Raw genomic sequence first — 21585 nt, forward strand, 5'->3', positions numbered from 1 at the left:
GAGGGTGCCCTACTGCGCCGGGCCAATGGCAGCAGCACTATAGAGAATGCTTGTTAGTACTGTGGAAGAGGCATTTTGAACATCGTTTACCACAAAAAACCTATGATGAGACAATCCAATTGTGAAACAAGACAGCATCATAAGATGAGGCTCCCAGGTCAGATGGCACTCAATAAACTTCTAGAGTACCTCAGAGAATGATTAGCACTGTGGCTAATGATGCAACTGGGCTTCCTTATAGAATCATAGAGTTGGAAGAGACCACAAGGGCTGTCCAGTCCAACCCCTTGCCATCAGGAACTCTCAGTCAAAGCATACCTCTTAGTTTTCACTATATTTTTCTCACCTTTATGTAACCTCACCCTTCATCTTCTATACTGATTCAGTTATACAATAGCCAAAAAACAAACAAACAAACAAACAAAAAACACATGCAGCAATAAATTCTGTTTGGACAAGGTATTTTATTTCTTTTAGTATAAAAGTGACAAAACAACTTCATGGAAAGCATACGATATTAAACAGCTTTTCCCCATTTTATAACTGTCAAAATATTTTAAATGAATCAATCTCCAATTTTTCAAATAAAACTAGAAACCTGTATATCCATCTCAAACCCTAAATGATTCTAGACTGCCAGTCCTTTTAATCTTCTGTATACATGGTCAAAAATTCAAGGAGGGTTTTTCTGAAACACAGATGTTTAATATTCATTCTTCATACAGAGATGGTGATGCCACAGTCCCACCTTCCATTTCTATGTACAGAGCAATTCAAATAGGTCAGACGCAATCTAGTTCTGGTCATCTTCTGCTCATTCTCACTGGATTTCCCCCATATAAAGCCTTTTGTCACTAGATGCAGAAAGTACTGATGGGAATAAAAGAAAATATTTTTGTAAGAAAAACTGAAGGATCTGTTTGATTCCTTCTGATCATGTTTCAAAAAAAATATATGTCATAATGCAACTGACTCTTACCAGCATGTCTCAGTTAACAGTTATCATTTCAACCAAAGTTCCTTACTGTTTCTCATAATAATGCCAATTACAGTATTTTAAATTATGTTACTAGCCAAGTATGTTACATCTGCAATGTAAAAATAATGCTGTTTGACGCCAATTTAGCTGTAGCTCCATCCTACGGAATCCTGAGATTTATAGTTTCAAAAGGTCATTATCCTTCTCTGCTGAAGAGTCCTGGTGCCTCACAAAATTATGAATTCCAGGACTCTGTAGGATGCAGCCATGGCAGTTAAAGTGGTGTAGAACTGCATTATTTTTACAGTGCAGATGCACCCTACATTTCTGTAGTTGGGTTAACATTATAGTAGAAACATAATTGCTGATACTGGACACTGGTTATTGGAGGATGCAGTCTTTAGTAAAGAATATTTTTAATCAAGGAAATAAAACCAACAAGGCAGTTCCTTCAATTCACAGAAGGTTGTTTCAAATCAATTTGAATCAATTTAAAAGCAGACAGTTCAGACTCTAAGAAGTCAATTGAGAATTTCCAAAGCAGGCTGCTGGCCGGAACGGATTTAATCCACTCTCAAAAGGTCCAGTTCTTGCCACCTTAGCATGGCCTTGAAGTGGCTTCCAACTGCTTTGGAGGCATGTGTCATCTAAACACCATGCCCCCAAAGTGGCCAGAAGCCGCTTTATTTGGCCCGTGTTTTTTGGACCTGAGACCCAGCCCTATAGACGGACACAGTACAGATCTGGCAAGTGTAAATTATTTGCATTACTTGTATTATTGAAATACACACATTCTCTTACAACAATTCAACTTTACAAAGTAGTTAAAAGTTTTCTAGAGAGGACAGTTAAAGCATACATAGGCCCGTTACACACGGGCACCCTAGGACGGACTCAGTTCGTGCTAGGGTTAGAAAGAGGCATCTCTTCCAGATGCCCCTAACCCTACTACGGACTGAGTCCGTAACAAATGGCATCCACACGTCGTGCCCTGGAAGTGACACCGTGAGTGCGCGACTAGCGCCTCGTGGTGTCTCTTCCAGAGCCTAGGAAGGAGCGCAATTTTCGCGCTCCTTCTTTGCACCGTCCGGGAACTGCGCCGTTTGGCTGCTGCGGTTCCCGGATGCTGCAGACCGCCGCTTCCCAGCGGTCTGTAACGGGCCTTGCAGTCCATTAATGCTGCTCTTCAGTAAGTTGTGTACTATTACTGCCAATACAACATTTTGCAACCAAAAGGAGCACATCTAAGAAGAGGAGTGTCTTTTAGAACTTGTTAAAAGATTCTATTAGAATATGGGTAGGCAAACATCCCAAGGCTAGAGCTTCCTCATACCTTCCTTTAAAATATATATGTATGTGTGTGTATATCTATATCTATGTCTATATATATGGGCTGAACCCACCCACTACCCACATGGTGCATAATCTTGTCAATTTTTGGCCTCTGGTCTATTGTAGGGTCACAAATAGCCTTTTTAAAAAGGAGGAAGTGAGAAGTCACTAATGGTTTGGAAAAAAGCCTCCTCCCAGCCTAACAAGTCAGAAAGGACAAAATCCCAGCCCTTGTACCTGGGGCCTGTACCCCTGGTTTAGAGTGACTTCAGAGCAGTCAAGATTCTATACTTAAAAAGCACTTTTGTGCTTCCTGACAACTGAAATATGAAGCACTTACCAACTGGTTCTTCTGGATGAAAAGCGACTTCGTTTATTGAACCAGCATGGCCTGGAAGCTTGTATAGGATTCTTCTGGAAGTGGTATCCCACACATAAACAAACCTGCATAGTTTAACAAGGGAAAAAAAAAGGGGGGGGGGAGGCATCCCCACAGTAAATATACATTTCCATCCTCTTATAAGCATACACAAAACCACTGATGATGTAGAACATTTTTATTTCCATTCGGAGAGTGTAGAAGGCATAGTTTAGTACCATACAATCCAAGAGAAAGAGGCAAATTTACACCACCCTTTAAGCACAATGACCAGTCTTACAAGATCATTTATGTTTTTTAGTATCTGTGGGGAGTCCTGGAACCAAACCCTGTGGATACCAAGGGCCCACTGTAATTATAACAGTTTTAGAGAGCTCAGTAATTTCTGCCATTGTTTATTCCTGGTTTTAGAGACAGCAAACTTACTTCAGCTCTGGCACTAAATATTTTTTTTTTGCATCAGCTTGTATTTTTTCCTGTAGCAGCTGGGCAACAATATAGGTATACTTCAGTTAACAAAGTAGATGTGTTCCTGGGGATTACTTCTTTAACAGATAATTTTATATCAGAGGCAGAAATCACATAGAAAGAATAGGCATTAGTGATTCCCAACACGTTTCAACAAAGGTAACTACATGCCTATGTGAAATGAAAACCAGCTCATAGGTAAACTGCAAACTATGTGTTGTTACTTACTTGCATAAGTAAACAAAATATTTTTAACATATTGATGACTTGAAAGCTTCTTACAAAATTCAACTAGAGACTTAAAAAAAATCACCAGCCTCCACTCTTCTTATGATTCACATTTTTGTAGCCAAACCTATGGAGGCATGCCTTTTTAAAGACATGTTGGGGATATTTGATGAGGTAGGCTAATCTGCTCTCCCCTTCTCTCTGTTTTGAGGTTCACACAGCTCAGTAAGGGATTCTGGAATTATTCAGTTTACCTTGTCTGTTGCAGGCAGGCACACAAGGCAACAACAGGGTCAGCTACAATAGAATCCTATTCTTTCCCAGATAAAGCTTTAATGTAGATACATTATTGCAACTCGATAAAAGCCTGTTTCACTAGCTCTCCTTCAATGCCAATGCTGCCAAAATCTGCCAGCTAAAGAGAGGCCCTAACCCCCAAGAATATCAAAGACTGTAGTAGCTGAATACAGTATACTAACTGGGAAAAGACAACCAGATAGTTAAGCAGTTGGTTAGGCCAGTGTTTCTCAAACAGTGGGCCAAGACCTTGAAGGAGGGCCCAAGAGTTGCTCAAGGAGGCACAAGACTTGGAGGCTCTGAGCCCTCCTCCTCCTCTTCGCAAACTTTGTTTTGTGTAAAATTTACACATGTGTTGAGTTAAATATTGAATGTACTTAAATAAAATTGTTCTAATTTGAACAATGGTATTTCCTTGTAATATGTTAAAATATAAATAGAGATGAATGTGAAAATGAAAATATGCACACTAAGTAAACAAAATATTTTAACTGATATATTACATTGAATGTGACCATCCACATGTAGATGTAAAGTGGGGTTCCAAGGGTAAAAACTTAGTGTACCACAGGGCTAGGCTGAGCTGAGCAAAGTACCCTAGTGTTAGTAGATGTTATTACATCCACAAAAGGACCAAAAGATAGAAACTGTGTAGATGTTAAGACTACAACAAAGATTAGTCCAAACATGATTCTTCCTTGTCACTTTGCAAAGGTAGATTTCTAAGGCGCATTACATACCTCCGGATTGTGGCGGTCTCCCGCCGCTTGCAGCGTCCGGGAGCCGCAGCGACCAAACCGCGCGGCTCCCAGACGCTCCGAGGAAGGAGCGTGAAAATCGCGCTCCTTCCTGGGCCCCGGAAAAGACGTCGCAAGACGCTAGTCGCACACTTGCGGCGTCACTTCCGGGGCACGACGTGCAGACGCACAGCGTCCGCTACGTCAAAATGGTGGCGACAGTGTGGAACGGCCGCCGCCATTTGTTACGGACTCTGTCTGTAATAGGAGTAGGGGTATCTAGAAGAGACGCCCCTTTTTCAAACTGGGACGTCCTGAGGACGTCCGAAATGGCGGTCTGTAACCCGCCTAAGTCAATTCTTTCCACCCTTTTCTTTTATTTCCTTTCTTACTGGCATTTTATTTCTTCTCTTACTGTCAGTCACCCTAACCAATGGAAATGATTCTGCAATTAATCTCTCTCTCTCCCAGTGATGTATTAGTCTCAGAAAAAGAATAATCCTTTTCCTAACTAAGAGCAATCCTTTTCTTAACTAGAATGCACTTCCAGCTTCCAAACAAGGAATATACAAATACTACTTCATTTCCATCCAAACAATTGGAGATAGCAGTAATTGCATCCAGTAACCTTCTGGGGTGCTATTGTAGATTTCTTCACTCAACTGAATTATCACTTACTTTCTGACAAGTTTTTAGCTGGTTACAAATGTCTTTCTGACATCTTTTTAGCCGGTTATAAATCAGCTTTTTGTTGCTAGATGTGATTAGTTAAAGGATTTAAAGTGAAGACAAAAAAAAAACAAACAAAAAAAACAACACAAACAACTTGAAATAGATTTCTACCTGTCTGCAGATCCTGCAGCGATTTTACTTCCATCTGGTGACCAGGAGCATCGTAGAAGATTCTAAAGAACAAGAAAAGAACATGCCAAATTCCAAGCACATTTTCATTGCTCTATTATTTGAAGTAAAAACCCACCTAGGCTTTAGATATTAACAAAACTGCAGTAAGAAAAGTTTAGTCTGCAGTTATGTAGTTTGTTTTATTACTTTTTACCTTAAGTGAAACAGATTGTGAAAGTTGATGGCCTGTTACAGACTGCCAAAATAAAGCTGCTTCGGGTCTCTTTGGAGGTATGCTATTTAAATGATGCATGGGTCCTAAGAGTCTGGAGGTCGTGCCAAAGCCACACTCCATTCCTAAGCACTGGAGTGCAGCTTTGGTGCAGCTTCCGGATTCTTAGGACCCATGCATCATTTAAACAGCATACCTCCAAAGAGACCTGAAGCAGCTTTGTTTTGGCAGTCTGTAACAGGCCAAAGATACTTAATTTACAGACAATTATTGCTGTACTCAGGTGAAAGGGGGGGATCTTGTGGCAGGAGCTCTAACTGGAATTTTACCCTACAGATTAATCTTAGTCACAACCCTTGTTAAAAGATTTGAGGTAATTTGAGATTTTAAAAGCCACTTACTTATGAGTTAACTTTCAGCTGCCAGCCATAAACCAGTAACATTTATGGTAGCCATGCACTCACCTTCTCAAAATTATGCACATTCCCTTGGAGTATTTTCACACATCTCTCTTTAGGGGCAAAGGGCCGAACATCCCATATGCGAACTAGAACAAAGGCCACATGAACAGTTAAAAGAGGAAAAAAAACCACTGTATGAATATTAGCACACAACACAGATTTCATTACCAGTCAGTGGCTAGAGTGTAAAGATAAAACAAGAAATGGTGACAACTCTCTTCAGTTCAGAAACAGAAGGTACAGTCAAACACTGGTAGCAGTGAAGCCTCCAAAAGATTCAATCAACTGGTATAGTTCAGTCGATCAAGGAACAAAGCCCTATGCAGACTTAACTATTTGAGGTTTTTTTTTTTTGGGGGGGGAGTTAAAGTTTCAAAATAACAGTATGAGGACTGGGGAGACACCTGAGGGCTAGATATAATGGGTTGAAGGAACTGTGTTGTGAAAGGACTAGTCTGAAAGGGCAGCAGAATTAGACAACTGAAGCAAGAAGTGGCTAACCAAACAGAACTGGGGGGGGGGGGGGGGCAGATCAGTATTCAAGTTAAAGGTGACAGAAGGAAAAATGAGCCTTACAGAAGGTGGCTGGGAGACCAAGATGGCTAAAAAAAGTCATTACTGAATTTATATCCTGCTAGGAATGCAGCCAGTTGTGGCTTCTACTATCATTTCAGCATTATGGCCCGGGGACAGCAAGAGACAAAACCCAGTATGTCTAAGTGCAGACACTAGATTTAGGTAGAATAAATACCAACAACTACCAAAAGTTAGTATGCTTGCTTACATGTTGTTTCTGTTCAAATCTAGGAATAAACGTATTTTGGTTCAGAATATTCATATCTATCCAGATGTTAAAAAATAAAATAAAATTTTAGCAATAAAACCTGAAAAAAGTTATTTCTGGAAGTAATAAAACACAGAGCTAGTGTGATGTAGCCATTTGAACGTTGGACTACAAAGCTGGAGACCAGGATTTGATTCCTGCTTGGCCATGAAACCCACTGGGTAACCTTGGGCAAGTCAACGCTCTCTCAGCCTTAGAGGACAGCAATGGCAAACCTCCTCTGAACAAATCTTGCCAAGAGAACCCTATGATAGGTTTGCCTTATAGTTGCCATAGGCTGGAATGACTTGAAGGCACATAACAACAACAAAATAAAGCATTAATGTAATAAAATTTATTCGGTCTTTGACCAGTATAAAACAAAACCACACAAAAACAGCGTATCAGTACAACAGTAACAGGTTAAAATATAAACTGATAATAGACTATACCTATACAATATCCAAACAGATCTTTCTAAAATAAAACATTAAGATTCATAGTGGTCCAAAATACACTGCAGAAAGAATTCAGTTTGAAACTTCGCTCTGTGCTAGAGAAACACACAACAGGAGGGTTCACAACAAACATAGATAGAAAAGCAGGGAGAAACTGACAATGCAATCAACTGTATTATAACAATGTCCCAAAGGAATGAAACCACAACTCTACCATATATGTAATGTTCATATAAAGGTCATATATTTATATGTAAATACCCACATTGCAGTAATACAATAAGACACAAAATACACACTATGAAGTGCTATAGAGAACTATTGATCCCAAACTATGTCCACTGTGCTTCCTCTGGTCCTAACAACCTCTATTCCAGTAAAATGATTTCCACAAGCCAAAGACAGAAAAATGTTCCAACAAAATTATTTCTACAAGTGGTAAATAGGTAGCAGATGAAAGTAGAATGTGCTTTCTCAGATCTTCACTACTATTTTTGTTCCTGAAATATTATTTCCAAAAGTTCATAGGCAATAGTCAACACATTAATGGTTGCAGCAATACAACAAACTTCCCAGAAGGCATCTGGCTCCATCCTGGCTCTGAGGGGAAGAGGAGGTAGGCCAATGCCATCAGTCCTATCCTTAAGAAACAGAGCCCTCTCTCCAGTCCATCTGCCTTGGTCCAGGCCTCAGAGGGAGAGAAGAACTGATGGACCTGGTCCCCTTCTTCCCCACCACCATTCCCTTCTCCTTTTGTGTCGTGTCTTCTTAGACTGTAAGCCTGAGGGCAGGGAACCGTCTAATTAAAAGATTGTATGTACAGTGCTGTGTAAATTTACAGCGCTATATAAATAAAGCTTAATAATAATAATAATAATAATAATAATAATAATAATAATATCAACAACAACAACCAGGTTGTGGAAACTGTAGGTAGTTGACTATTGTTTATGAACCTTTGGAAATAATACTGCAGTATGGGTACTTGAATATAAATATATTAAAATTGTATATATGGTAGAGTTGTGCTTTCATTATTTTGGGACATTGTTGTAATATAGTTCATTACACTGTCAGTTTTTCCCTGCTGTTCCTTCTGTGCTAGGGAATCCTGGGAATTGTAGTTTATTGTAGCACCAGAGCTCTCTGACAGACAAGGCTAAATGTCTCACAAAGCTACAGTTCCCAGAATTCTTTAGCACTGGGCCAAGACATTTAAAGCAATCTCAAACTGGATTATTTTTTACAGTATGCTTTGGACCTAAGATGACCTGGGGAAAAAGTCTAAATTATAGTATATCAAATGAGTTATATGCAAAGATTTCCTTCATCTGAGGAAATGCCATTAAAAACAGTTTGTTCACTACAAAATTACACAAAATTACTAGTGACTTATATGATAGAAAACACTTTTTCTAGCACGTATGGGAAACTCCTGAACATACTATGGATTTTCTGTCCAGGTTTTAAACTGAATAGTTAAGTAAAATAACAGGACAAACAGTAATTGCAAAAGAAGCTTCATTAATTTTAAATTATTTACTGAGGAAAATGAAGAACACATGTGTAATAAAGAATGATCTTTATGGGGGCCGCAGGAGATGAGACTGCAAGAAATTGGACAGATGCACAAAGACTTTAATTTCATAGTTATCTTAACACAGTATGGTCAGCTGCAGCTTCAAAAAACTGACCAGCAATTTTTGTCTTTTCAAGATCTGAATGGTAAAGAGCAGGGGTAGGCAACCTTTCTGAGCCGGGGGCCGGGTTGCTGTCCCTCAGACGACTGGGGGGCCGAAGCCGGGGGTTGGAGTTTCCACCCTCCGGGGGCGGGGTCGCGTGCCGGGGGTGGAGCTTCCACCCTCCAGGGGCAGAGCCACATGCCGGAGGCGGAGCTTCCACCCTCCGGGGGAAAGGCCTCCTCCTCTTTGCCGGCCCCTGACAGGGCCCCAGGCCCTGTCAGAGGCCGGGAAAGAGCAGGTGGGGGCCGCCAGCGCTGGAGGCCTCCCCCTCTTTGCTGGCCCCTGACGAGGCCCCAGGCCCCGTCAGAGGCCGGCAAAAAGGCCGGCGGGGGCTGCCAGCGCTGGAGGCCTCCCCCTCTTTGGAGGGCCCCAGCGACGGCAACTGGCCTCCCAGAGGCCCGCTGCCGCCACCGGGGCCCTCTTGGAGGGTGCCACCAACGGCAACTGGCCTCCCAGAGGCCCCCTGCCGCTGCCCTCTTGGAGGGCACCAGCAAAGACAACCAGCCTCCCAGAGGCCCGCTGCCGCCACCGGAGCCCTCTTGGAGGGCCCCAGCGAAGGCAACGGGCCTCCTAGAAGCCCGCTGCCGCCACCGGAGCCCTGTTCAAGGGCTCCGGCAGCCGCAGCAGGCCTCTCAGAGGCCGCTGCCAGTGGCGGCGAAGTCTCGCACGACCTTTCTTGTGGTCGCGCGAGACTTCGTCTCCCTCCACGGGGGAGGTTGCATGAGATTTCGCCGCCATTTTGAAAAACAAAATGGCAGCGGCGGCGGCAGGGGAAGGCAGAAAGGCCTCCGCGGGCCACATCCGGCCCGCGGGCCGGAGGTTGCCAACCCCTGGTAAAGAGGAAACTTTTTGGTATTGCAGATATTAATATATTGTAGCAACAAAGTAACTGAGACAGACATTGCATGGATGGATGTATAGACCCACAAATATATATTTAACAGTGAATTGATCTGATAATGTATTACTGTATTTGATATATTGTTATAATTATATTGTTAATGTTGGAAGAAGGAAATAATAACATTTAAAAGAAAAAGAAATATAGGAATAAGAAAACACCTGTATTGTCCATTGCATTGGAAAGCAAGTAAGAGCCCTCTGAACTGAGGCTGAGCCCTGTGACAGAATCCGCATGCCCTCGCATTGTATAGGTCAACTTGTTTTGACGAAGGTCCCATACCTTTAAACAGAGGTAAAAACACACTTGGTAAGACACACATTTATAGAGATTTATAACCTAAGACATATACAGGATCAGTGAAGCTTTTGTAAGAAGTTTAGACCAGTGTTATTTACACTATCTGATGTGGGGGACTGGCAGGGTTCCCCCTTTTCCATGTGCCAGGGACTGACACCAAATTTGCGTCCACTTACTATACTGTTTCTGTGTTCCCTAGAAACTTTCTACAGAACAGCATTGGTTCACAGACCATCTCTGAGAAATTGGCCTAAACTAAGAACTTCCACAGATTCAGAGTTGGAAGAGACCACAAGGGCCATCCAGTCTAACCCCCAGTAGCTGAGCTCCTCTATCTCCTGAAAGCAAGGGTGGGCAACCAATGGAGTTTAGGGGGCTGCATTAGTTTCCCCATGAGACCTTAGAGGGCTCCACCCTTCACAAAACTCTTCCTCCACATAAAAATATTTTCCTCCAAAATGCTTTCTTGGAGGTGGAAATGTTTTTGGCGTGTTTTAGGCCCTCTGGGCAAGTTTAACCTGGAAAAAAGGGCCTTTTTGTTTTGTTTAAAAAAAGCTCTCCTGGGCCCAAGAGGATCTGGTGAAAGCAAGAATGACAAAATGTCCCAACACCCAATAGAAATTTAGGGGTAAAATTTGAGGATTAAAAAAAAATCCACCCCCCCCTCCGTTTTTTGACATCTGGCAGCCACAAAAACGGCCTATAGGGCCACCTGCAGCACATGGGCTATAATTTGCTCAGTTGAGACAGTTTGCTCTTATTTCACTTGTCATCACTGAGCATTCAACAGTTTTATTCCGGATTCCACCCACACAGGCATAGTTTCCACAGCCAAACCAGGATCTTGTGGAAACCTTTAGGTTTCCAGTAGACTTTATGTAATTAGATACCAGAAATATTGTGCCTGCAAACCACTATCACATGCCCAGGATTATTTATTTATTTATTTATTTATTTATTGGGACATAGTTCTGACAGTACTGCACAGAAGTGGTGGGAAGAGATTACTGTTACCAAGACCTATTGCCTATGCTAGGTCTCAGAAAAAACTGAAGTCCCAGAGTCCCAAAATGAAGATCCCAAACAAGCTTTACTTGTGCCTCTTATTCTCATTTGTACTTGTACTTGAAATGTCTGTCCCCACAAATCCAATTTTTCCCCATCCCTTGTTCCTGGAAAGAAGAGAGTTGGCATTTACCACTTGTTCTAGAATACACACACACACACTTTGCTAGGCAGAACCAAGAAGCCATGACCATAGCCATTCCCCATTTTGTTCTCTCTTTTTGGGGTCAGCCTTGAGGCCACCAATAGCATTACCTTTCTGTGGCTGTGGGACTGTGTGCTCCTGTGAGACAAGAGACTACAATAATAGCAGCAGTGTTTCTGACAGGGTCTCACATGTTGGACAGGCTTCTGCTGATGAGCAAAATGTGACAAAAGCTACAGAACAGCAGCAGTAGCATGGGTGACACTGGTGGAGGATCTCTCAGAGACAACAAACAATAGCACCGTAGCTAACCCTTGTTAGTACTGCACAGGAGGAGGCATGGCAACCCCCTTTTAATTCCAGATCAGATGGCTTTCTATGGGCTACTGAGTTACAGCAGAGGACAAGTGTAAATAGAACTGTGGCTAATGATTCAACTGGACTCAATCTGAAAGATGTTCAATTGTTGATGTGCTCAGAGGTGGAAGTAAAGTTTGAAACTGCACAACACATAGGGACATGAGATAAGCCGAATCAAGGAAAGCTACATACAGTAAAACAAAAACTGCAATGAAATATTCATTGTAATATATAAACATGGCAACACATGGGCTGAACGAGTTGAAATGGATAGGAACAGAACCTTTTTAAGTCAGATAATTACAGAAAATTTTATTCATGAAATGCAAACCTAAGAAGAAATGGGGTAACATTAATAGTTAAAGGATATAAAGATTGTAGGAAAATTTGGTCTAGGATCAAGACATTAATTAATTAATTAATTATGAAGTGGGAGACCAACTGATGGGATTTTGCAATGCCAACTGTTTCTTCACTGCAAACACATTATTTAAGCAACTCAAGAAGTAACTATATACATGGACTGTATACATGCTGGCCAAAACACAAATCTAATAAACTACATAATTGGAAGCAGAACATGGAGAAGGTCCATTTTCTCTGCAAAATCAGAAAAGTAGACTGTGGCCTGAAACATATGGGCAACCGGGGGCATCTTCCAGCTGTTCCGAGGGCATAGCATTTAGATGACACACGGCCCCAGAGCACCTGGAAGCCACCCCAGGGTTGCACCAAGGGCTCCTAAAGCAACCCAAAACCTGCCCAAAAGGAGTGGATTTTTTCCACTTCTTTCCACGGTCCATTTGGGACAGTGATAAGAGGCACCTTCAGGGCCGTAGCATGTGTTTGCTATGGGCCTAGGGCGATTGGGCCAGGAGAGACTTCTTCCTGCCCATCTGTTTCACCCCTGTGGCACAAGCCATGAACAAAAATTAGATTAAACCCAAAAAAGGAAATTAAACAAACATATGCCAAAATACAACCTGAAGAACATCCTTGCAGAATTTAAAGACAATAATAATAATAATAGGTTTTATTTATATACCGCCCAATCACTGGGAATCCGAGCGGTTTGTAAAAATAATGTAAAAAACAAATTTGTACTATTAAGCCTAATGACTGGGAGCCAGAACAATACACATGCAAATCACTCCTGCCTTTCCAGATCACACAATATATATACCCAAGTCCTTACCAGGCAAGCATCTCTGAAAATGCCAGCCACAGATGCTGGTGAAATGTCAGGAGGAAACTCTTCTAGAACATGACCACATAGCCCAAAAAACCCACAAAAAACTATAGATGCCGGCCATAAAAGCCTTCGACTCCACATGCTGGAGAAGAATTCTGCAGATACTGTTGTCTGCTAAAAAGAAAAATGGATGGGTCCAAAAGCAAATGAGATCTGAATTCTCACTACACACCAAGATGACTCAACTGAGACTTTCATAATTTGGCCATACCATGAGAAGATATGACTCACTAAAAAGACAATGCTGCTTAGTAAGGTAGAAGGCAGTAGGAGAAGACTGCACTACAGATGGATAGACTCAATCAAGGAAGATACCCCTGAGTCTACAAAACCTGAACAGTGCTGTTGATGACAGGGTGACTTGTAAGTGTCTCATCCATAGGATCACCATAAATCGAAGTCAGCAGTTCGAAGCAGTTAAAAACAAACAACTATGCAATCTGAAAAGAGAGGAGAGGCAATTTGCAGGTTTTAAAGGATGCAAACTTTATGTGATTACTGAAACAACAAATCAGCTTACCTTGATATCATTGTCTATGCCTCCAGATATGATCTGATCACTTGTATCATTGAATGTCACTGCTAATACTTGATAGGTATTCTGAAATGTCTGAACAGCAGCCTTTTTTCTGATATCCCATAACTGGAAAGTGTCAAGAGAAGAGAGTTTTCAGGTTAGTTTTTACATCCTGTAAATATAACTCCAAAGAACTGTTGTAGAGTCATAGCAAGATGTTATTATCAATATTGTAGCCTCTTTCACATACTAACCATGAAAAAGGGATACAAGGAAGGAAAAACTGACTTGTAAAATTCAAATGGCTGGAAGTGAACTCAAAACAGCACAATGATACAATTGCTTTTTTCTGTTATTAGTACCTGAGGAAAGACCACTATTTGGTCAACCATCACAATAGCAAACATGCTGAGGCTTTTGTTTTTTTAATATATGCAATCTTTCTGACAGAGCTAAATTTTACAGTGATGTTTGTGCTGCTTGGTCAATGGTGTTACATTTTAGTCTTTTGTCTCCCTGGGTGTGTACATTTATCATTACTGTTCTAAAGGAAAGGGACAAGAAACAATGTCATTGGCCCTGCCTCTGATATTAACAAAGCTTCTTCACTCCTGCTACATAATGCCCACAAATTGAATGTGGATATCTGAGAAGCAGCATCCAGTACTTGAAGACATTCACAGAAGTTGGAATTCTGTGAAAATTTTGTAGGATTTTGTCTACATGCAATAAATGTTAAGTGAAGGGAGGAGGAGGGAGTGTTGGGTTGGACTGGATGGCTCTTGTGGTATCTTCCAACTGTAGTATTCTATGACCCTTTAAGATAAAATCAGCTGCACAGCCTCAGTGGCCTTTTCTGTGAGGAGTCTCTCTTTATGTGCTGAAAAAATGAAAATGATTTTTATTAATCCTAACCATGGTTTTGAAAAGATGCAAACAAGTCATCTTGTAGTTTTTTCTTCTTAAGGCTTCAGTGCTAGTAGTTTATAGTTCAGAACTTACAAAATAAAAATGTAAAGAATGTTGGAGGCAAACCAAACTAAAATGTAAATCTTTATATATCATTCTAGTTCTAAAGCCTGAAGCAACAGCTATATAGAGCTAGTGGCTACTAGCTCCCCTCCCAAGCATGTCAGTGACATAGAAGAATCCCTGGCTCCTTAGATCGTGTGCTTGGGGGAGCACATGGCTGAACATAGACAAAAGCCCCAGATGAGCCTTCATAAATACACAAAGAGTCAAGGATGATCTCCCCAAACACAGCTCACCTTCTGCTTTCACCTCAGATATATTTTATAATATTACTCTTATTATTAAGCTATTACAGTCCGCTTTTGCTTTATGTGGGGGATCCATTCCAGAACCCCCTGTATAAAGCAAGAAGCGCGTATGCTCAAGCCCCATCGGATAGAATGGGTCTTGGGCTCACCACGTGTGTGCACCGTGGGTGCGTGTGCCATTGTTTTTATTGCCGGGTGGCTTCAGCGTAAGCTGAAAGCCGCCTATAGTGAGCCTGTGTATGGCACGGGCTCACTGTATATTCCTCCTCTTCTCTCAATGGAGAGTATGAATGAAAACAAGGACAAAATAGGAATGACTGAGGAGGGCCACAAGACTATCCTCGCTGCAAAACTATGGATTTACCACTAGATCCCTGGACAGGGAGGGGATAAAGGGTACACTCCACCACATCCTCCTCCATTGCCACTCTCCTTCTCTGAAATGTATTTTGACTAAGAACTGGCAAACCTTGTGTTTATGTGTTTACTTGTGAGGGGCAGGTAGGCTTTCCTGAAGACAACTCAGTCATAAATGCTGTCAGCTATGCAAGCAGATAGCAAAACCTAGAAAAACACTACAAGTTTATCATCAAAAAACTAAATTAAATACCTATATCCAAAAAAATATACACTATAAATGAACTCTGCACTGTTATGGGGCCATACAAAGAAAAAAGTCAGTATCTGATTATGCAAAATGCATCATCAGTCTTGAACATTATTTTGCAAGAGATTTATTTGAATTAGTACAAACACCCCCAATGGACTGAGTCCCAAATATTTTAGTGAAAACACGTACACACGCACATACACACACAAAGACATTTGTTCCCAACCTGGGGAACCTTTTTGCCTCCTAAAGGGTCCTGTGGGGAGGTTAATAATATTCTTTTTAAAAAGGTTTTTAAAAATGAGAATGGAGAGGGGGAGGTAAGGCTCTCCAAACTGCAGTGATGGGCATGTGCAGCACTTGGACCCTGATACTTGCCCATCCTGATACCAACACTAACCTTTACTGTTCCATCATCACTGCCTGTACAAACCAACTGAGGTCCACGTCTTGCTGGGTAACAGGAGTTCACAAATGATGTGTGTCCTTTGAGTCTCTTCACTCTCTCTCCTGTTTCACTATCCCATACTGCTACCGTTTTATCCGTGGAGGCAGAGAACAGCATGCTAGAACAATAGACAATATTTATGAAACTTAGAAACAGAAAAACATTAGCTAGTTGAATAAAAGTCAGTTACTACAAAAGAACATTAACAATGATAGATACTAGCCATCAGAACTTTGGTCAAACCTAAAATGATGGAAAAGAAGACATAGTCTTGTTACCAGACTGAGGCGCCAATGCTTGGAGTTGCAGTCCAACAAGATATGAAAGGCCCTGAGACTTTGACTCCAATATGCAGCCCACTGAAAGTTTGCTTGCCTCCCAAAAGCAGGGGCAGGGACATGTCATCCAAGACCCTTTTTTTAAACACATGACTTGAAATAAACCCCTTTGCAAGTCCCTAGCTAATGTGTGAATAATTCTTAGGGGTAGTATTCTTTTTCTCACAAAAACACTCGAAATACTACTAAAATTGTTGTACTACTACTGGGATTTACTCAAAGATTTGTCTGGAAGAACACTGAAAAAGTAACAGTAAGCCACAGAAAGAATCATGCAGACACATTATGATCATAACCATACTTCCATATTCAGTTTTGTTCCTTACACATATAATCTTCCCAAAAAGGACAAGCTTTCAAAATGCATATTTTGACACATCAAACAGAATGGCAGGACACCAAGTCAAATAAGTGACAATAACAAAAACGTCAGCTCTGAGCTCTCAGCGACCACAGTACAGCCACTGCTGTTAGATAGAATACACAAAAGTCTTTTAAACAATGTAGTATTTATTTATAAAACTACCAACCTGCCATCAGTATTGTAATGTAGCTCCATAACTGCTCCACTATGCCCTTTCAGTGTGGCATAATTATCACAGTCACCATATACATTCCATAATACTGGAATCAAAGGAAGACAGGAGTAAATACTGGGGACACCATTGCATTTTCACTGACCATGTCCTTTCTAGAACCACTCAAATACACTTACTTGACCTCTCTCTACATCTCATTGTAACAGTGGGGGAAAAACATGACACATACACACAAAACTGTCAGGGAACAACACATAAAGGACACAAAATCACAAGTGGGGAAACCTATTCTAATTGCAATTGACTACAAACAAACCACTTAGATAAAACCTCACAGCAATATTCCACACAACATTATCTAGCCAACTACTTCAGTTCTTAAGCACCAATAACTTGAGGTTTTCCATAAGATTAACCCAGAGCTACCTTCTTAACCAGTTTATTTTACTCCCATCAGAAAAACAAGTAGTTCTTTTAATGTGTGGTCACAAATTTCTTAATTATATTTTTTATTTAAGTGGTTACTCTCGTTAGTCATTCACCCCACTGTGAACAGACAATAAACAAACCTATTTCTTCACGGTGTGCCAAAACTCACACTGAAGGACCTTGAGAGGACACTCCACTAGGCATTTGTAGTTTCTCCAGTACAATTCCATGGTCAGTGTTTAACAGATGTTGACCATGGAACTACACTGGAGGACCTAGCGATTCTAGAAAGGTGTTCTTTCAGGTTAAAAAAGTGGTTTTTTATTTGCTTTACCCCCCACTTTCATGGGGTCCTGTGCCTCTAACACCAGTCAATGTGGAGGGACCACTGTTTGTCCTTTCACCCTCAACCTTTAAAGCCCTAAATGGCTTGGGTCCAAGCTATCTCAGAGACCGCCTCTTCCCATACAATCCTCCCTGCGCTCTCCGGTCCTCTGGGAGGAACTTGTTGCAGCCTCAAAAATCGAGGCTTGTGGCAACCTCCCAGAGGGCATTTTCTGCTGTCGCCCCCAGGCTCTGGAACGACCTGCCGGACGAGATCCGTCAATTAACATCTTTGGACAGCTTCGAAAAGGCTGTCAAGACGGATCTCTTCAGGCAGGCCTTCCCAGACTGAAATATCCCAGCCTCAGGATCACCCCCCTCCTCAGTAATGTCTCCAAAGCCCCCTTTTTCTTTCTTTAGAACTGAAGTTGCAGTGGTTTATCGGTTGGTTTTATTTTGTTTAATTTATTGTTGGTTTAACTAGTTATTGTGGTTTTAAAATTAGATATGCAGTTTAATAACTTTTTAAGGGGGGAGGGAAATATATTGTCTTTATGCTGTATGTTATTTTAATGTTGTAAACCGCCCAGATTGGTTCGCCACAGGGCGGTATATAAATAAAATTTATTATTATTATATTATTATTATTATTAACCAGTATCTCCTTCTTGAGGTAACAATTATTTGGACATATATAAGCCCCATTAAAAATTAAGCTTAATTCTTCAAAAGGATGGTTTTAGTCATGTGTAAATGTATAAATACTTAATTAAAACTAACGTAACCGACTGGCTATAATTTCTTTAACCAGACGTTAATTCCAATTTCAAGAGGAACAGTATGTTTTTTATAAGTCAATAATGCAGACCTACATATCAACCTGTCAAATCCAGCTGATGCTAATGTAGCTCCATTAGGATGAAACTTGCAACAGTAAACTTCTCCTTCATGCCCTGAAAGCAGCATTATTGGTGCCTGGAGGGAAGAACATCTTGGAGGGCCCTAAAATATAAAAAGTATAACACACCCAAGATATGTCAAGAGTGAAAGTTTCTATATAGAGAAAAAACAGAAATGTCTTTGATTAAACAAGACCCCCCTCAATATGGGAAAACCCCGAGTGACAAAAAAACACATGTTTTGACCAGAGATGACACCTCTCTAGGAAGCTCTAGGTCCTCCAGCGAAACTCTACGGTCAACAACTGCCAGACATTGACCACAGAGTTGCGCTGGAGGAGCGTCAAAGGCCTAGCAGAGCGTCCTCTCTAGGAATACTCTCTAGGCCTTCCAGGGCAACCTTTCGTTAAAGTTGACCATAGAGTTGCGCCGGAGGAGCGTCAAAGGCCTAGCAGAGTGTCCTCTCTAGGAATACTCTCTAGGCCTTCCAGGGCAACCTTTAGTTAAAGTTGACCATAGAGTTGCACTGGAGGAGCTACAAAGGCCTAGCAGAGTGTCCTCTCTAGGAATACTCTCTAGGCCTTTCTGGGCAACCTTTAGTTAAAGCTGACCATAGAGTTGCGCTGGAGGAGCGACAAAGGCCTAGCAGAGCGTCCTCTCTAGGAATACTCTCTAGGCCTTTCTGGGCAACCTTTAGTTAAAGCTGACCATAGAGTTGCGCTGGAGGAGCGTCAAAGGCCTAGCAGAGCGTCCTCTCTAGGAATACTCTCTAGGCCTTTCTGGGCAACCTTTAGTTAAAGCTGACCATAGAGTTGCGCTGGAGGAGCGACAAAGGCCTAGCAGAGCGTCCTCTCTAGGAATACTCTCTAGGCCTTTCTGGACAACCTTTAGTTAAAGCTGACCATAGAGTTGCGCTGGAGGAGCGTCAAAGGCCTAGCAGAGCGTCCTCTCTAGGAATACTCTCTAGGCCTTTCATGGAAACTTTTAGTTAAAGCTGACCATAGAGTTGCGCTGGAGGAGCGTCAAAGGCCTAGCAGAGCGTCCTCTCTAGGAATACTCTCTAGGCCTTTCAGGGCAACCTTTAGTTAAAGCTGACCATAGAGTTGCGCTGGAGGAGCGTCAAAGGCCTAGCAGAGCGTCCTCTCTAGGAATACTCTCTAGGCCTTTCAGGGCAACCTTTAGTTAAAGCTGACCATAGAGTTGCGCTGGAGGAGCGTCAAAGGCCTAGCAGAGCGTCCTCTCTAGGAATACTCTCTAGGCCTTTCATGGAAACTTTTAGTTAAAGCTGACCATAGAGTTGCGCTGGAGGAGCGTCAAAGGCCTAGTAGAGTGTCCTCTCTAGGAATACTCTCTAGGCCTTCCAGGGCAACCTTTAGTTAAAGCTGACCATAGAGTTGCGCTGGAGGAGCGTCAAAGGCCTAGCAGAGTGTCCTCTCTAGGAATACTCTCTAGGCCTTTCTGGGCAACCTTTAGTTAAAGTTGACCATAGAGTTGCGCTGGAGGAGCGACAAAGGCCTAGCAGAGCGTCCTCTCTAGGCCTTTCTGGGCAACCTTTAGTTAAAGCTGACCATAGAGTTGCGCTGGAGGAGCGTCAAAGGCCTAGCAGAGTGTCCTCTCTAGGAATACTCTCTAGGCCTTCCAGGGCAACCTTTAGTTAAAGCTGACCATAGAGTTGCGCTGGAGGAGCGTCAAAGGCCTAGCAGAGCGTCCTCTCTAGGAATACTCTCTAGGCCTTTCAGGGCAACCTTTAGTTAAAGCTGACCATAGAGTTGCGCTGGAGGAGCGTCAAAGGCCTAGCAGAGCGTCCTCTCTAGGAATACTCTCTAGGCCTTCCAGGGCAACCTTTAGTTAAAGCTGACCATAGAGTTGCGCTGGAGGAGCGTCAAAGGCCTAGCAGAGTGTCCTCTCTAGGAATACTCTCTAGGCCTTCCAGGGCAACCTTTAGTTAAAGCTGACCATAGAGTTGCGCTGGAGGAGCGTCAAAGGCCTAGCAGAGTGTCCTCTCTAGGAATACTCTCTAGGCCTTCCAGGGCAACCTTTAGTTAAAGCTGACCATAGAGTTGCGCTGGAGGAGCGTCAAAGGCCTAGCAGAGTGTCCTCTCTAGGAATACTCTCTAGGCCTTCCAGGGCAACCTTTAGTTAAAGCTGACCATAGAGTTGCGCTGGAGGAGCGTCAAAGGCCTAGCAGAGTGTCCTCTCTAGGAATACTCTCTAGGCCTTCCAGGGCAACCTTTAGTTAAAGCTGACCATAGAGTTGTGCTGGAGGAGCAACAAAGGCCTAGCAGAGTGTCCTCTCTAGGAATACTCTCTAGGCCTTCCAGGGCAACCTTTAGTTAAAGCTGACCATAGAGTTGTGCTGGAGGAGCAACAAAGGCCTAGCAGAGTGTCCTCTCTAGGAATACTCTCTAGGCCTTTCTGGGCAACCTTTAAAGTTGACCATAGAGTTGCGCTGGAGGACCTACAGATTCCTAGAGAGAACTTACTGATCAAACCCGTGAATAATCAAAGCTGCAAATATGGAGGGAGGAGTGCATTTCCTTCTGCAGCAAAAACAAACATGTGTGTGTGTGTGTGTGTGTATGTATATATATATGGGAATTATGGTATCACTAAGGGTTCTGTAAGGCAGTGGCCCCCGAACTGTGCCCTTGAAGGGAGTTTTGACTCCATCTCCCAGAATGCCAGGCCGTTGGCCACCGCGGCTGAGGCTTCTGGGAAATGAAGTCCGAAATCTCTTAAAGACCACAGAGGAAGCCAAAGGGCTGCCACTGTCTGGGGACACTCACCGCTTGCAGCAAGGCGCCCGGAGGAGCAGGAGGCGGCGGCGGGCCAGCGCCAGGCCCGGGCCCCAAGAGGACCTCGTGGCGGGGCTTCTTGGCCCCGGCGGCGGCGGCGGCCACTAAGGCCATGTCTGCGGGGGCCTTCCGTTTCTGAGGGTCTATCATCCCTCCTCCGCTCGATCTCTCTCGCTCTAGGCCTCAGAAGGTCACACCGGAAGAACTAGGCTCTCTTCGTTTTGATTGGCTGAGCCTTGCAAAATAAGCCCCTCCCCCTCTCGACTGCGATTGGTCAGCCTCGACTACAGAAAGGAGCCCGCGACTGTACGTCACGCTTTTTGATATCTGATTGGCTGAGCCTTAGAAAAATAAGCCCCTCCCCTTCTAGACTACGATTGGTCAACCTCGGCCCTAGAAAGGAG

The 21585-nt window shown here is 42.6% G+C and overlaps 1 protein-coding gene across 1 annotated transcript; it reads right to left on the reverse strand.

The window, feature by feature from the left end:
* Positions 1 to 454: 454 nt before the first annotated feature.
* On the reverse strand, positions 455 to 21449 carry LOC149301698 (U5 small nuclear ribonucleoprotein 40 kDa protein-like). Its single transcript, XM_089482766.1, has 10 exons — positions 21173 to 21449; positions 18360 to 18489; positions 16726 to 16819; positions 15810 to 15975; positions 13523 to 13645; positions 10042 to 10162; positions 5960 to 6042; positions 5264 to 5325; positions 2652 to 2755; positions 455 to 870 (listed from the first exon to the last, which is right to left on the reverse strand). The coding sequence occupies exons 1-10, from the start codon at positions 21329 to 21331 to the stop codon at positions 821 to 823; spliced, it is 1092 nt and encodes a 363-aa protein (XP_089338892.1). The 5' UTR covers positions 21332 to 21449; the 3' UTR covers positions 455 to 820.
* Between the last annotated feature and the right edge of the window lie 136 nt (positions 21450 to 21585).

Source organism: Sceloporus occidentalis, unplaced genomic scaffold (assembly GCF_023333645.1).
Source record: "Sceloporus occidentalis isolate IW3139 unplaced genomic scaffold, rSceOcc1.0.p SCAF_20, whole genome shotgun sequence".
Classification (NCBI taxonomy): Eukaryota; Metazoa; Chordata; class Lepidosauria; order Squamata; family Phrynosomatidae; genus Sceloporus; species Sceloporus occidentalis.

What these genes read in the sequence shown, in the direction of transcription:
- LOC149301698 (XM_089482766.1), bottom strand. Translation starts at nt 21,331, where the DNA reads ATGATAGACCCTCAGAAACGGAAGGCCCCCGCAGACATGGCCTTAGTG. An exon ending in TGGATTTGACAGGTTGATAT is followed by an intron (nt 16,820 to 18,359) that starts GTAGGTCTGCAT and finishes CTTTGATTCCAG; the next exon opens with TATTATGGAATGTATATGGT. An exon ending in GCTGCAGGATCTGCAGACAG is followed by an intron (nt 2,756 to 5,263) that starts GTAGAAATCTAT and finishes TAAACTATGCAG; the next exon opens with GTTTGTTTATGTGTGGGATA.